Here is a 17,928-nt window from a genome sequence, read left to right on the forward strand (position 1 = left end):
TCCATTGCTTGGTTTTGGCGATTGGTAACTAGTAATGTCGGTGTTACACACCACCTCCACCTTGCAAGTCGACGTATTGAAGACCCGTCTGTTGGGAGTCCCAACAACATAACCGACTAAGATTCCTTCATCGGCTACTTCACCAAATTTCGAATTAGTCTTCAAAATCGAACAAGGAGACCCGAATGGTTCAAGACCGCTCAAGTTGGGCTTCCTTCCATGCATAAGCTCGTAACATGTTTTTCCAAGTCTCTTAACGGTTAACACCCTATTCAGAACATAGCAGGCTGTAGCAACTGCTTCAGCCCAGAATATCACAGGAAGTTTTGAATCTGCCAGCATAGTTCTGGCTCCTTCAATTAAAGTTCGGTTCTTCCTTTCAGCCACTCCATTCTGTTGCGGAGTATACGGAGCGCTGTATTGATGTTCAATTCCTTTCTGAAGACAGAAGATTTCCATTTCAAAGTTCTTGAACTCTGTTCCATTGTCACTTCTGATGTATTTAACTGATTTACTCATGACGTTCTCAACTTTTGTAATTAGATTCTTCACCATTTGAGCCGTCTCATCTTTCGATTTCAGAAAATATACCCACGAATATCGCGAGTAGTCATCAGTGATCACCAAGCAGTAAGAGGTACCTCCTAGACTTTTTACATTCACGGGACCGAAGAGATCCATGTGAAGTAGTTCTAGAGTACCGGCAATAGAGTTGACCTTCTTGGTGAGATGGGATTTCTTGTGTTGCTTTCCCTTCTTGCATGCTATACATTTGTCTTCAAAGTTAAAACTTTTTAAGGGAACGCCCATCACAAGCCCATTCTTGACAATGAAGTTCATCTTCCGAAGATGAATGTGCCCCATTCTCCTGTGCCACAATTCAGATTCTGATTCGCTTGCTTTCGTCATTAAACAAGATTCTCCCGTGGCCATTTCAGTAGACCTCATATCCATCACATATGTATTTGTTTCACGTGGAGCTTTCATTACTATCCACTCGTCTGGTATCTGGAAACCAGGCTTCAACACGATCGCTTCATTCTTCGTGAAATGGACAGTGTAATCTTTATCACAAATCTGCGACACACTCAGCAGATTGTGCTTCAATTCCTCCACAAAATTCACATTCTCAAGTGTCATCCTTCCATTTGACACTGTACCTCTACCAGTAATTCTTCCTCCGCTTTCACCAGCAAAACTAACTCTCGCTCCCTGAACAGGTTTTAAGTCTTGCAACAAGTGTTTGTTGCCCGTCATGTGCCGGGAACAGCCGCTATCTACAATCCAAAGACTGTGGGCAGCCCTGTTCAACTGTTCCTGCACAATAAAACAGAGAATTAGAATCTTGGGACCCAAGACCAATTGGTCTTGGATCGATACGTCCCGTACCCTGGCTTTCCAAAGTTAGCATCAGGATAATTCCTGTAAGTCCTGTTAGGAAATCTCCTTGAAGATTGAGTGTGATGCCTTCCAAACCTATGTGAATTGAAAGTGTTATATCTTGTGGTTTGGTTGAAAAACTGAGGTTTGTTTTTATGAAAACTTGAATTAGTTACATTTTGGCATTTTGAAAAGTTTTCATTTTTAGCAGTATCAAACTGATGCTTATTCTCAGTTTTATTTGGCCTCACACCTCTGTATCTCGGCGTCAGAGGGCAATCTGCAACAAGATGTCCTACCTTATTACATCGAAAACAACACCAATACTCCATTTTCTTTTCAAATGTTGTTTTGGATGTAGAGGCAGTGTTACCAGCCTTTCGTCTCACATAAGGTGGGACGTACGGATTGAGTGGAGTACTCTTTTTAGAAGATTTATTTTTATCTCCACCAGTGGGTAACACTACCTTCTCTTTCGTCTTACCTGATTCGGACAACTTATCCGAATCCGATGAGACTGGACTCGTAACAGAAATATTTACACTAGAAACAGGCGAACTCGTTTCGCCATTACTAACAGTTGGTTCTTTACATGTAACCTTGATTGGAACTGTCTGAGGAACTTCAAAATCCACAGATTTCTGAATACTAGGGTTGAAAGTGTAGTTGTGGTTATAAGGTGGTGGCACCTCGTGATAACCAATTCCTCCCCTCTTTGCAGAGGTACCTTGATCACTAACGAGGTGATCTAGAATAGCTGAGGAATTTCGGAACTGCTCGAGTTTTCGGTTCAGTTCCACCACTTTCACCTGGTGGTCAGCAATCTGCTTTTCTCGTTCAGCAATAAGTTTAGTCTTTTCTTCTAAAACCTCATAACTTAGGTCAATTACATCAATTTTTTCAGCAAGTTTAGTTTTTAAGCTTTTGACATCTTTTTCACATGCTTTTATTTTAACTTTGTAACTGTTTTCTCTTGCCTTAGTAAAATGATGATCTTCTTTAAGAGTTTTAAATTCAGCATCTAAACGAACATACTGATCAGTTATGGTAGCAAGTTGCTCAGACAAATTCTCACATTTTGTACAAACAGGTTTAGAACTTACCTCGGAGGGTTGACCATCGTTATCTGCCATGAAAGCTTTCTCCTTACCAGTAGCTTTCTCCTCTCCAGTCATCTTCTCACAATCTTCATTTTCTACCTTAGCCATATTCGCCTGCTCACCAGTTTCATTCGCATGCAGGTTCCAGTTGTATTCACCGGCTTCTCTAGACAACATGGCATTGACTTCTTTACTAATCCCAGTAGGCTGTGCAGACCGGCCTTGACCCAGTTCAACTCTCTCGTTTCTGCATTCTTTAGCAAAGTGCCCATACTGTTGACAGTTATAGCACCTCACTTTAGACTTGTCGAATCCGGGCCTACCACCAACAAACTTTCTCCCCGTCTTATTCATGAAACGCTTGACTCGCCTCACTATCATGGCCATTTGCCATTGCAAATCCATCTCCTCCAGATCATCAGCATCGATCTGGTCATAATCCTCATCCAAAATAGCAGGGTCCACAATCTTCCCTTGTATGTAGTTCTCATATGAAGCAATAAAAGATGCATAGACTGCAAACTGCTCTTCAGCAGATTTGACACTCATTGGCATCTTGGAATAGTTATTGCTTGAGGCACTGGGAGAGAAACTACTGTTGGATGTTTGAGGTTTCGAAGCACTTGAACCTCCAGCAACAAAGCAAACATCACCGTTCATGTTTACTGAAACGTTTCCTTCATGAGAAGAGTCAGAACCTGACTCTCCTTTGGAGTAGTAAGCAGCAGAGTCAGGCTTCGAACTTGAGCCTGAGTTAACTTTGGCACCATACATACCAGGGTCTTGAATCTGATCTGTTGGTGTCTCTTTACGAACCATATTAAGCTCAAAGGTTCTGAGCTTGTTGACTGCTGTCTCCAAATCATAATTAGGAAAGTCTCTGTCTTCCCTCATCAGAACTGTGTACATTTCCCACTTCGGTGGGAGAGCATCGAGAAGCTTTTCAACTATCTCCTCTTCTCTGTAAGCAATCGAATAGTTGTTTAGCTCTGTCATTAGATGATAATATCGAGTGATAATATCATCCAGAGATTCGTTCTTCAAATATTTGAAGACAGAGAACTGAGTCTTCAACAGTTTAATCTTCGAGGCACGAATACCTACGTTCCCTTCGAATCTATTTTCAAGAGCATCCCAAAGCTCTCGAGCCGATGTATACTTTCTGAAAGTATGAAGGATCTCCTGTGGAAGAGCCATAGTGATAGCTGCGTGAGCCTTGCTTTCGGCTTCGTACATCTTCTTCTCCTCTTCCTCCATCTTGCTGTACTTCTTAACCACATCACGACCTTCGTACACCATTGTCGATGGGATATATCCATCCTGGATGCACACCCACATCTTTGCATCCTGGTATTTAATATACTGAATAAATCTATCTTTCCAAGCTACAAAGTCAGTTCCTTTTAACAGCCTTGGGGCCTTAGTGGCTGACCCCGCTTCGACTTCCATTTTCACCAATTCAGAGATGTTAATTTGCGACATCTTCTCAAAAACCCGAAAAATTCAAAAATTTGTCCAAACAGTACTAAAGGCAAAGTTAAGAATAACTTCGCTTAAGTGTTAACTTCGCTGGAAAAATTCTTAAATTCGCGTGACTTGGCGAAGTTGAGAATAACTTCGCTTAAGGTAAGCGAACTTAGGAGGTAAGCGAAGTTGAGGATAACTTCGCTTAGGCGAACTTATGAGGTAGGCGAAGTTGTGGATAACTTCGCTTAGCCTTATATCTTCGCCGAAACCCTACTTTCAGTGACGGCAACTTCGCCTGAAGAACAGTAACTTCGCCCGATGAACACTGAAAATATTCAGATCTGTTGTCGACTATTTTGCAGTTTCCGGTCGTTGTAAAGGCTTGAAAATGACTGTATATAGTGATTAGAACTCAATACGAACAAAAACTCGTCCCGTGAATAGGTCAAACGAGACGTTTTCTACACCCGCGTGAAATCCCGAACCTCACAATCGAGCCGATGGCTCTGATACCAATTGTAGGTTCCTGGACCGATCGTACACGGGATGTCGCTATCTGCGCAGGTGCGGAATCCCTGCGTAGGTAGATACGAGCGTAGAATACGTATAAATCAAACACACTAGCAATAACCGAAACACGTTATATTGATAACCCGAACACGTGACACGAGGTCACTATTACAGACTCTGACACGTAACTCTCGAACTAATCAACTGAAACAAACCCTAACCAACCTCGCGAACACCCTCAACTGTTACGGTGAACAGTATATATAAACACGACAACTTCGCCTCAGGCGAAGTTGTCCATAACTTCGCTTGTTCAACAAGTTCGCCTGAGCGAACTTGTTAACAACTTCGCTTGTTCAACAAGTTCGCCTAAGCGAACTTGTTGACAACTTCGCTCGTTACATAAACATAAACATAATAAAAAACATAATTACATTACAGACTCGATTACAAACGTTAGACTATGAACTACTGACATACATGTACCAACAAGATAATCTTCAACAGTGAACTCCAAGATCTACCCATTGTTAGAACTATACACATGTTGCAAAACCCTGATACATACAGAAGAATCAAGAATCCAGGTGTTTCAAATGTATACAACTCAAATGTCCCATTTGAGATATTGCCATGGTTGTTGAACCATGACTTGGTTGTGATGCCTGTGCCTGAGTTAAGCTCAGAGGAGGAATGAGGAGAAGATGATGACAGTGATGATGATGGAGACTCTGATTATGGAGATGATGATGTTGATGGAGTTGAAGGAGGAGATGGAGTAGCTGTAGAAGTTGTTGCACCTGAACAGGGGGAGCAATTTGAGAAAATTGAACAAACTATTCCAACACCACCACAAACACCACCAACAACAAGCCCAACACATTCTGATCCATTAATTTCTAGCCCACCTCATACACAATCACCACCACCATCCATTTTCAAAACTCACACCACATAACAACCTGATTATGAACCTTTTTCTACATCACCACCTACAACCTCACATACAGAAACAGACCTATTTCAAAGAAATCTGGACTTAATGTTAGAAAATGCAGAATTGAAAAGAAGGAATGAGGAGGTGACAGAGGAGAATGTGATGCTGTTAGAGAAGTTGGTACATGCAAACTTGAAAATTCAAGCCCTGGAGCAGGAGGTTGAGAAGACCTCAGCTGCCCCAAAACAGGGGGAGAATGAGAATATGCCAACTGTCTCTGATGTGAATATTGAAACTATAACTGGAACAGGTGTAGAGACTGTAGACAGTTTGAAAATGATTATGAATGTTTATGATGATGGAGAGGAGAGGAGAATTGAAGAGATAGATTATGAAGCTGATATGTCTGATGGTGCAGAACAGGATTATGATGTGAATCATGAGATTGTGAGAGTAGTATGGAGTGAGTAGGATATTGAGACAGGAAATGAAAAGGAAATTGAAAATGAGAATGTTGAAGAGAATGTTGAGAGAGTGGATGAGATTGAAATGACAAATGTTGAGGAAAATGTAGCCTCTACTGACATAGCTACTGATATTTTAACTGACATAGCTACTGATGTCTTGACTGATGTTCAGACAGAAGAAGAGACTGAAGTAATGATTGATGAAAATGCTGCTACTGGGGAACTTATAAACACTGAACCAGAAACTGATCAAGAAGCAAGTTCCAAGAGAATAGAGCATGACCCAGAACTAGAAGTACAGTCTGAAGATGAGGAGGATGTGAGGAGAAGGATTGAGAAGGGTAAGGCAAAGGTTACAGAAGAAGAGCCTGTTAAGGCATATCCAGAAAAGGATATTTTCTTTAGAGAAGATGATGAAGCTGCTGCTGCTGCTCTAAAGGAACAAGAAAACATTTTGAGAGAAACAAGAGACAGAGAAATACTGGCCCAAACTATGGACCATGTAGAGTTGGCAAAGCAGGAAAACTTGATCAATCAAGCCAAATTTGCAAAGGAATTCATTGAAGAAGTGGCTGATCAAGAAGTGATAGAGGCCTTGATTGAGTTGAGAAGAGATGAGGAAGTTGATAACTTCCTAGCTATGGTGGTCAGCATGTTTCAAACTGAAAGTCAACAAGAAACAAAGTCAAATGAGACTGCTGAACCAGTAAATCTGAATACTGATATGATGGGTGAAGAAGAAATTCGTGAGTCCATGGCCTCAATGGCTGCACAGAAATGGGCCCAACAGATCAAAGATGACATTAGACAAAATCCTGATGAATGGGAGTATGTGGATGATCCCAAGTATGGAAATAAGTATTCAAGGAAAAGGGATCGACCATAAACATTCATGTCAGATGAAGGTACTAAGTCTGTAAAGAAAGGGAGATGGGATGAAAAGAACAACTACTTTGTAGAAACCCCTGATGATGAAGCAAGTCCCATAAGGGCAATTCCTTTGCAGACTTTAAGGCCAGATGAACACGTGAAAGGAGTGCCAGATGTATCAATCCCTGAGAATCCATCCTCTGATGAACCAAATATTGATGCTATGAATGATCTATCTGAAGGAGAGGATGAATCTGAAGGTTCTGATGATAATGATAATGACCTTGGGAATGATCAGGAAATGAATGTGAAATCTACTAATGTTGTGTCCCCTCAAGTCACAATGACTGAGGAACAGAGGACAAACATTGAGTTGAGTATGAGGGAGGCTAAAAGGAAAAATCCTTTGATTGAAAAACTAAGAAGATATGGCATAAGTTTTGATTCACTGGCTGATCTTGATGATGATCAGTTGCAGATGAGACTTGACAAAGAAAGAGATGCTCTGAAGGAAAAGATGGAAGAGAAAAATAGGGAAAGTCAGAAATTCAGGGAATATCTCAGAAGGCACAATCATTCAGAAAAAGATCTGTCTAACCTAAACTTTGACAAACTACAAGACCTGTATAACATAGAGAGAGAGAAGGTGACTGAAAAGTGTGTAAAAGAAAATGAGAAACTTGAAAAGATGGAAAATTTGAAGAAAAAGTTTGGAGGAATGTGTGGATACCTGCTGGAAAGAGGTATAAAGCCTGAGATTGTTGAATATTTATCCAGAGAATCAGTGTTGGACCAGTACAACAAACTGAAAAGAAAAGAAAAATTGAAAAGGGTCCAAACTGAGAGCTCTACCAAACAGGCTGAAGCAACTGATGAACCTCAAGCAAAGAAGGGAAGAATCCACATTTGAGGGAGAAACAAAAGAAACAGGCTGAAAAGGAAAAACCAGATGAAGTGCTTACTGTTGAAACACCCATCCCAGAGGAATCTAAGCCTGAACCTGACGATGAACAATTTCTCCCTTGGGAAAATGAAGAAATGATAAATATTCTAAGAAACATAATGATAAATCAAAGAGGAATGACTGAAGCAGACTTCAATGTCTTAGAAAAGGAGGATTTGAAATACCTCTTTTATATTAAAAAAAATGTATGAGACAAAGCCTTAAGGGAAGGAGAGAACCCAAGATATTATGCTGATGGTAGGTTTGTACCTGCTGGATTGGCAAGAACTCCTGGCATGGATAAAATGTTAAAAGAACTTAAAGCAGCAGGACACAATGTTGTTGAACTTGCCAATCTACCAACAGAGATGGTTGAGGCTATATACATTAATGTCTTTAACTTGAGGCCTGCAAAACCAAAGAAGTCCATTCCCTTCAGACCTCCTATTTCAAGAAGAGTTCCACAAGGAGAAAGAGGTGAGTCAAGCAGTTCTGCACAACAAAGAACAACAAGACCACAGTCCGATGTGGATCTTCCTAGGGAATTGTACTTTGACTCAGTTACTGAATCTTTAAAAGTGATTATGGAAAGCAGATTGCTGAGAGAGATTGTGGTTAGGAGTGACTTTCGTGACTACAATGAAGAACAGTTGGATAGAATGGCCACTCTCAGATTGTATGATTACAGAGACAGAAGCAGATTGGCAGGTAGACAGATGAATGATCTGTCAAAATACTTGTATGAAGAGGCTGGAAAAGGATTCAAGTTCTTAAAAGAAAAGAGGAGCTGGAGGTTGATTCAGTCTCACAAGTCAAAAAGGACTGCAAAGCTGAAAAGAATGGACATAGCAGAAAGAGACTTTCAGGTGACCTTCAGAGATGAGAATCCATTGTCCAACTTGAATACATGTATAAGTCTGGGAAGAAGAATGAGACGCCCCAATTACACAGTACAGGAAAATGGGATTATAGCTAAAATTGAATTAAAAGAGAATGTTAATCATTTTGTACTGAGAAATTCGGATGGAAAAATTCTGGGGATCATTAAAAAAGATGAAGACTTGACCTGCCTGCACAATGAAGATCTAATGGATATAAGGGACTTGGCTATACCAGAAAGTCACACTCACTACCAAGCCCTTAATATTTTCAAGATGAAAGCAGCTTCAGAGCTAATCAACAGAAGACAAGCCATTCATGATGCAAGAAAGAGACAAGTTTAATAGAATAGGCTTTGTTTTGTAATGTCTTCGGACAAACTTTATGACTATGTAATTTGCTTATGTTATTTGATTATGTAATTTTGATTTTTGATTTGATGTGTATTTTTGCTAAGTGTAAGTAACCATAGAAATGTTTTGGGTCAGCTGAGGTGTTCCAATCTAGGGGGAGATTGTTGAGTCAAATAATTGACCTAAGGGGGAGATTGTTGAGTCAAAGATCTGACCAGAATGAAGTATATGGAAGATTGGAATCTTCTCAACCTTCTCAGAATTCGCTAAGTATGGATCCGGGCACACCTTAGACATCCGAGCAAGGTTTTACTTAGTCGAGTGTGATATTTTGTCTATCGGGCAAGGTTTACTTCAGGTAGTCTTTTTTAGTGGTTATCCGAGCAAGGTTTGCAAATTAGTGTATTGCCGAGCAAGGTTCACTAGTTTATGTAAATCCGGGCAAGGTTCACTTTATCAAGCAAGTCTGTTCTTTAGAGCCAAATATATTACTCTTCCGAGTAAGGTTTGGTCAACCAAGTCCAAGAAGCAAAGTGATTGGAAGACCGGGCAAGGTATTCATTAATAAGTATGGTCCAAGTATGCTTGATGATCTAAAGGAATATCTATAAGTAATATTGGGCAAGGTTCAGCTCAAGCAAGGAACAGTACTCCCGAGTACACTTTGCTAATAAGTTATTTTATAGCAAATAGCTGAAATGGATCATTAAAGAACAAGGTTGCTCGTAAAGATTTGTCGGGCAAAGTTTGACAAAACCAAGAAGACTGAAGTCTACCCGGTGAGTATTTTACTTGGTAAAATACTCTTCAAGTAAAGTCTACCCGGAAACTGATTTCGAGCACACTTCTATGTTACCAAGTCCAAAGGATGGCAGAGTACAAAGCGTACTCGGAGAATGAAGAATGTTGTAAAGCCTACCCGGAAGACTTGTTTTACACTTAGTTTATTTTGAATATGTAATTTGGATATATACGTTGTATTTAGGGTTTCTAGAAGGAATGACAGCTGTCATAGGATGGCAGGCCTATAAATAGAATGTTTTAGGGCACGCCGCCTAAGACACACGGAAAAGGATAAAAAGACACACGAAAAAGGATAAAAAGACACGAAAAAGGATAGACAGACACATTTATTGAAATAGAATATATCGTGTGACGGCTGTCCTAGGATTCCTAAAACCCTAAATCGATTATCCACTTTGTATGATGAAAATTATATAGATGGAAATCTTAGTGAATCCTGTGTGTGCCTTCTACCTTTGATTATTCATTGCAACCGTATGTTTGTTATTGATTCCGCCTTTAACAAACAGATATATTTCTAAATATAGCAACCCGTCATTAACTCTCTTGTCGGCACATTAATCTGTGTGAGTTATGACATGATTAAGTAAGATCCAGCTGAAATCGAGGGACCTGACATAGCATATCATCACGGATACCTTCAACTCGCCAAAACTAAGTTGACACACAACCTGGATACAACCCAAAGGATTAGATGCAAACTGATCGAAACCTGGACACACCTTCGATCGAACCTTGCTTCCAATCGGTTTCTTGGTCTCCTAAGCCGCACTCGGAACATGGATAAACCTTCCTTAAAATCGGTTTTTCTACTTTAAATAAACGTAAGCACCTGACCCTTGCTTCATTCGATTTCAATCGGCATTAACCCGATTCATTCGATTTCATTCGATTTAAATAAACCCTTGCTTCATTAACCCGACAAACAGGTTGCAACTCGTTCACGATCGGAACCAGGCACACCTTAAATCGTAAACTTACTCATCTCGATCAGAACCGGGACACACCTTTGTTCGATCGGAAACTACCACAATCGAAACACGGACAGACCTTCCTTTGATAGGTTTCCTAACTACAATATGAATGGCGAAACAAGACACTAGGAAAATGCTTCCTTTATTTTCTTAAACAACGACACTAGCAATACCCAATAAAAGATTTTATTGCTACCAATCGATGATAAAATAAGACTCATATAATAAATATGGCTGTTTTCCTTCGACCATAATCACAAAAATAACTTTGTAGATTATGGTTGATTTTTTTTATCACCAATTCCAAGAAGATAAGTGACAAAACAAATTTAAATTGCAAACATAATAATTGCAATACCATATATTACTTCTAATAACCACGGACCTTGACGTTCATTACCGTAGTCCCAAACGGCACTCCCGCACTACAACAATTGACCCGAAACAAATCACCATGTCCGCCTACAGTTGTTGTTAATCTTCTGGTTGCGACCCAAGCCCTTTCTTTTGCGCATGCCCTCCATCGACGGACACACTCGCCGGTGGAGGCTGCCCCGATCTTCAAAACGCTTCACGATACGAGCCCTAGGCTTTGATACCACTTGTTAAACTTTTAGCGGGTGAATTAAGAACACGAACACAAGGATTTGATCAATACACGATCGACTCTTTTATTAAGAAAACGACTAACGAGAAAAACTTAATAATTTTTTTAACTAACACATTGAACCTAGGGTATATATAAACCCATGGTTCCTAATCTTATACTAACTCAAATACACAATTTGAAAAAAATATAGTTAGGATTAAAGATAAGACTAACTTATCTATAATAATAAACTTATTATTATTATATTAAATATTCTTCGAGATATTAGGAGACTTCAATTTGATTTGGTGTTGTACATGTTTAACAAACATGACATCGGATGCGTAACCGGTGTTACTGTCTCTGTATGTGCGTGACTTCATAATAATACGCCCGTAACCCGACGATATTATACTCGTATTGTGTCATTGGAATCTTAACCGGTGTTAGTAAGCACGTTACACAACGATTGTGCACGCTCAGTCAGGTGTTGGTGCGCACTTAACGCTACATTGAACTCGTCTTGACCCGCAACCCGTTTCGCTTGATAATTTTCTAACCGAAATTCGTTATGACTCGAATCCTTTCAACCCAAACCCGTCCTGACCCAAACCGAATTAACCTTTTTGTATCGACTCATTCCAACCTTAACCTTTTAGACCCATGACCCGAACGACCGAACCCGCCCGATTCGTTTGCCGATCTTTAATAGTAATCACATAATACGTTAAGTTTTTGAATGAAAAAAGTATAGCAATACCATAATCAAATGAAAGAGAATAAAATACTCGTTTTAATGGTATAATGTTTTAAAAAAAATATTAGCGTGTGAAAACGTTATAAACGTTTAAACGTCGTCTGGGTAGTTGGTTTAAAACAAGGGGTATATATCTAACTATTATATAAATTAACAAAATGTGATTAAAGTTAAAGGGCCAAAATTGTATTTATTTTTGAATAAATTAAAAATAAAACGTAAGATTTTGCTTTGCTAAAAGACAAAATTGTTAAAATACAAAATTGCCCCTAAAATGTCTTAATTTTAGGCATTATAATGTGTACTAAAAGCAACAAGTTTGATACCTCTTAAAATTTAAGAGGTACTTAACTCATGCTTTATATATAGTATAGATAAGTTATAACATAAATACATATGATAAAATGAACTACAAAGTGTCTTTATATTCAAACATCAATCCCATAGTGTGTAAATAACTCTATACGGTTTGTATAGGAGTTATACCTTACATGATTAACTAATCTACATATGACAACTTCTCTGCTCTATACGGGTCGTATTGTCCCTATACGAGCCGTATAGGCTTCAAACATCTGACACTCTTCATCACAAAAGGACAAAATTTTGCACCTATACACTCGTATAACCCATATACAATCCGTATAGACACATATGATGTTCAAATAACTTATATGGTGTGAGAATAATCCATGCCAATTCAAATTGTTTCAAAGGAATAAGAGTAATAATTCATAAACAACAGGTGAATGAAATGTCTAATAATTCATAACAGTGGTGGCGACAATGGCAGTGTTGGTGACGGTTGTCAGGTGGTTATGTCGAGAAAGAAGAATTAAATAAGAAAAAAAACATTTGATTTAAACTATAAATGAATGATTTTGATAAAATGAGATTTTTTATGTAATCCTTGATTCTATTTAATTGACTAACTAAACACTTTTTTTTCCTCATTTCATCACAATGATTCTTTCAATTTCACATGCCATTTTGATATCAAATGCTACCTTAATGTAAATATAACATAAAAACATCAATCCAAGTTGGCATAAAAATCTAAATAATTATAAACGTGAACTCTAAAATAAAGTTTAATCGATGTATTTAACTAGAAAAAAATAGTTTGATTTAACCTGTCTATTCTAATCGGTCTTTAAAAACTAAAATCCAACTCATCGTTTTTTAATATGATTTGATTTATCAACTTTTCGACAAACTTTATTAAAATGTTTACTTTTATTTGTTTGACAATATGAATCACGTCCATTTGTCTGTTTTGATATATATAAATAGTTAATATGATTTGTATGATAAAGTTATAATGCTACTTAAAATAGTAACTTAAGTTTTTGGAATCGTGGATTTAATTTCATAAATGAACGAGTCAAGTTGTTAACGGTAGCACTAATTTGGAATATTTTTCTAAACAATCTCATAATTCAACATTCAAAAATATTTGACACTATTGTTCACTTGTTTGTTTAAATGTCGTTGATCTTTTGATTTTATTATTTTCTTAGATTTTAGGCTGTGTAGTGGAGCCCTTCTCAGACGCCAATCGACATCCAAGTCACCCCATATGGGCGCAAAAATCGGTTTTTAGGTATTCGATACAGTTTTCTTGATAAATTCGTTTTCGGTTTGATTAATCAGTTTTCTTCCACCCTAGGCTCCATCGATGCTATTAGCCTATAAAGTATTAAGCAACCAATCTTTTTATCCTTTGCTACTTGGATATCTCATTTTAACAATGATGAAATATTAACATGTCTCGCAAACGAACCGTACACAACAAACGTATTGAACTTTTTATAAATTTTTTTAATTGAGCTACTTAATTTATTTTTTTTTAAATTAAAACTACAAACTTTTTTTTTAACAATGTAAGACCTTTTAACATAAAAAGGAAACCTCAATTGTACAATCAAAATCAATAGTAACATCATAAACTTTATTTATTTTCTTTAATTTAAATAATAACTTTTATAATAATAATAATAATAATAATAATAATAATAAATACACTGTAATATTTCGATTTAAGAAACAAGTGTCTAAATTTTAGAAGAGAACTTTTCAAAGATACCCAACCTATTATGGGACAATGAAGAGTTGAAAGCCGAATTTTTGTACTCAAACCAAGTAAACTCTTTATACAAGCTGTCTTCTTCCCTTTCAAGTAGTGATGCCAATGGAGCTATCTTCTCATTCAATGGTGGTCCTCCAAAGTATATCATTGACATCCTGCTTTTCTTACTGTTAGCCACCACCCTATGTTTTATGCTCTTGAATCTTCCATTTGTCATCACCTATTATCACAAATATCATGGACAAGATTGATGTCGAATCAACATGAATGTTTTATCGTGTCATAAACGCTAATTATAAGTTTAAATATTCTAATTTAATTATATTTTTAACATAATTAAAATATATGTTTCTTCAACATGTGGGTCAAGTGGACTACCCTTTTTTAGATTATCTTTGAAAAGACAATTTCATTTTCAGTTGATATGAAATTATTGAAAATTAATGCTATATGTAGAGGAGTATAAGTAACTCTAATGTTATGTTAGGTTTAATACTTTAATATGCAAAATAAAAAAAACTTTAAATACATGATGGAAATATAGTGTTGTTTATTATGAAAGTCATACCCAATAAAACTAGTTGTATATCACAATTACATGTTTAATATTGTAAATGTTTTATACAAATAAATTTTAAGATCTACATGTCACATCCCTTCTATGTATTATTATATATAAATGAATGAGTAATAATTGTTCAATGATTTATTCTATTATTTTGTCTAAAAATGTAGGTGGATAGTGACTTGTAGAACTTGGGAAAAAGATTGATTAGGACTTGGAAAGCATATATGCTAAATTGATGGGGAATTTACATATAGGAGTCATTTGAACTACTTGTACATGTTCTCTCAAAGTACAACCCTCCTATAACCATTTTTGTAAACTTTTTGAAATAAATATATTCAAATTTAGTTAGTCTATTCAACATTTTTGCTTTCACTTTTTAGTATAAAAGTAATTTGCAACCACAAATGTATTTTATCATGATACAAATTTATAAATCGGTTACTAGTCGCAATTGAGAGGTTAATTAGGTTAATGTAAAGAAAACTTTTTAGACCGATAGACATAGTTTTTACTTTTTAGTTAATTATCATAAAGGAATATTCAATAAAAAATCATTTTTAATGAAAAAATTATAAAAAAACATGTAACTGGACGTGCATATTATTATATATAAGACGGTTACCTAATTAATTAGGTAACTTAAAAAAAGGGTTAGTATCATTTGAGAACTCCAAAAAAGTTAAGAACTTCTAGGAACTCATAAGAACCAAACATTTTTAATTTTTTTTTCATATATTAACATTGTTTGAGACTAGTTTTACCATATTTTATATATTAATTTTTGATTACAAATATAAATCATAAGTTTACATATGTGTAAAATTCATATAATAACAAATTACATATATGCAAAAAAAAAATTAGATATGTGTAAAAACTAATTTTCATAATTGTAATCGTAGATATAGATATAAATAGTGATAAAACTACACTCAAATAACACTAACATACAAAAAAATTTATAAAAAACGTTAGTTTTCAAGAGTTAGTTCAAGTTCTTAAATAAATAAAGAGTTCTGTAATGATACCCATCCCTTAAAAATATATTTTAAAAAAATAGAGTTACTAAAAATCTTTAGATATTATTAATAACTATAAATATAAATTATAAGGCCAGAAGTCTCATAAACATTAAAAAGTCAGGTGTTCAAGTCGTAAAAAGTAATGCGGACCTGTAACGAGTCGCCAACATTGATGAAGAACGACTCGGAATCAGGAGGTACAGACAACCAACTGCCATCGCTTAACGAAATCTCGAGCCCCGAGGTGTTATCCGATCTTAAAACCGAAATAATTTGCGGGTCTGTGTGCTCTCCAAACCCAATCAAATTCCCACCATCAATTTCACTTTCTTGAACCTCAGGGCATGGTGGATAATAATTCACCCTGAAAACAGAGTCACTCTGTTCATCCATCAATAATTTACTAAACACATTCCTCTGTTCCAATTTCAACTCATCAGCCATCATTTCAAGAATCTTACAAGCCATATTCTTCACTGCTGTCACATAATCATCCAATGCACAGCTGCAAAATCATAATTTTCCAATTTAGCAAAGGTGGAAAACAGAGCATTTATATTTATATAAAAAAAAAATCTTGGTTTATCGTGTTCAACGAGTCATGAATAATAATAATATAAGTTTATAACCCAACGTCTATTAATTTTATTTTCAAACGACTTATTTTTGTTATTCAAAAAGAGCTAGTCCACAGCTTGTTGCCTGAATGTAAACACTGCTCTTTAGTGAATGAATAGTAATATTATGGGACATGAATATTATTTTTAAATGACTTAGTTTTGTTATTCAAAAAGAGCTACAGTTTTCATTCTGTTTCAGTGTTTATATGTTTAATGTAAACACTGTTTTTTAATGAATGAAAATTGCGGTAATTTAAAAACAAGAAAGTTAAATTAAAATCCATACTGGAAATTTTCTTGGTGTTGATCAGAATTAAAGACGAATATGTTGCGTTGCGAGTTGGGTTTGACGTCGAGGAGAAGATATTCGACCCAACCGACATCGCCATTGCGACCGATATTTTTATTGCCATAACCGAATGGGTCGGGTGGACCGGCTTCTTCTTTGACTGATTGAGGTGAAGAGAAGAATTTAGTGGCTTCAGTTTCAAGTTTATTGATGAAGTTTAAAGGGATTCCATGATTAATGACTTTGAAGAATCCAACTTCTTGACATGCTTTGACCAGAAGGTGTTTTGAATCAGGTTTTGATAAGTCAATGGTTGGAATTTGAGGAAACGTCAAAGGGTTGACTGGTTTGCTTGGTTTGAGAAAGAACTGTTGGATTGTGGATTGTGACAGAGCCACCATTGTTGATTGTTGTTGTGAGTTGGAAGAACAGATAAGGGTGAAAGTTTGATGGAGAAGAAGGTAATTGAACACATTGCTTTGGGCAGTTGCTTGGCTATTTGTAGGAGAGAAAGGTGGGGAAGTTATTATTATTATTATTATTATTATTATTATTATTATTTTATTCATTTAATTTTGAAAGCTGACCTTTTTGTGTTAGGTCAACACATTCATCAACTTGGGAAGTCTCGTTGTCACATTTCAACTAAACTATATTATCTTAACCGGGTTTGGGTTCAGGCTGCTTTAAGAGTTTAATTTTGGCGTTCCCTGGAAATCATACCACCAGCTAGGGGTGAGCAACTTAACTGTTTAACCGAACCATAACCGACATAACCGAACCGTTTTTAACTGATTACCGACATAACCGGTGGGTCGGTTTAATGGAATTTTAAAAACCGTCAAATACGAGTCGGTTTTGGTTAAAGATAAATCCAAAACCACCATAACCGAACCAACTCATTTATTTAACCAACAATATGTTTGGAATTAACTTCCACCAAACATGTTATTGGATTATATTATTATACTGTTTTTAGTTCAATGTTTGTTATCAAATTAAGTTGAATTTCATTGTTGGAATATATAATGCCTTTCTTTTTTTTTTAATATTTTGTATTAATATTAACGATTATATACTTTGTTAGATTATGTCATGTTTTTTATAATAATTGGTACCAAACTTTTAAGTCCAGTTATATTTTTTTTGTTACGATTAACTGACCTATGGTTATGGGTTTGACTCAAAACCGCCCAAAACCGACCCATGATCACCCCTACCACCGGCTGCCACTTGACAGTCGTTGTGCACCACAATACCATAACTCTCTGATGTAACGCACGGTATGACTAAAACACGGGCATGAT

General features: G+C 36.5%; 1 protein-coding gene across 1 annotated transcript; it reads right to left on the bottom strand.

The window, feature by feature from the left end:
* Positions 1-14,058: 14,058 nt before the first annotated feature.
* On the bottom strand, positions 14,059-17,167 carry LOC143591935 (gibberellin 2-beta-dioxygenase 1-like). The gene is made up of 3 exons (XM_077071990.1): positions 16,619-17,167; positions 15,863-16,217; positions 14,059-14,339 (listed from the first exon to the last, which is right to left on the bottom strand). The coding sequence occupies exons 1-3, from the start codon at positions 17,020-17,022 to the stop codon at positions 14,085-14,087; spliced, it is 1,014 nt and encodes a 337-aa protein (XP_076928105.1). The 5' UTR covers positions 17,023-17,167; the 3' UTR covers positions 14,059-14,084.
* Between the last annotated feature and the right edge of the window lie 761 nt (positions 17,168-17,928).

Source organism: Bidens hawaiensis, unplaced genomic scaffold (genome assembly GCF_021521415.1).
Source record: "Bidens hawaiensis isolate Kalapana, Puna unplaced genomic scaffold, B.hawaiensis_p1.1 tig00040174_1, whole genome shotgun sequence".
Lineage (NCBI taxonomy): Eukaryota > Viridiplantae > Streptophyta > Magnoliopsida > Asterales > Asteraceae > Bidens > Bidens hawaiensis.

What these genes read in the sequence shown, in the direction of transcription:
- LOC143591935 (XM_077071990.1), bottom strand. Translation starts at nt 17,022, where the DNA reads ATGGTGGCTCTGTCACAATCCACAATCCAACAGTTCTTTCTCAAACCA. An exon ending in CAACACCAAGAAAATTTCCA is followed by an intron (nt 16,218 to 16,618) that starts GTATGGATTTTA and finishes ATGATTTTGCAG; the next exon opens with CTGTGCATTGGATGATTATG. An exon ending in ATGTTGGCGACTCGTTACAG is followed by an intron (nt 14,340 to 15,862) that starts GTCCGCATTACT and finishes TTGTGATAATAG; the next exon opens with GTGATGACAAATGGAAGATT.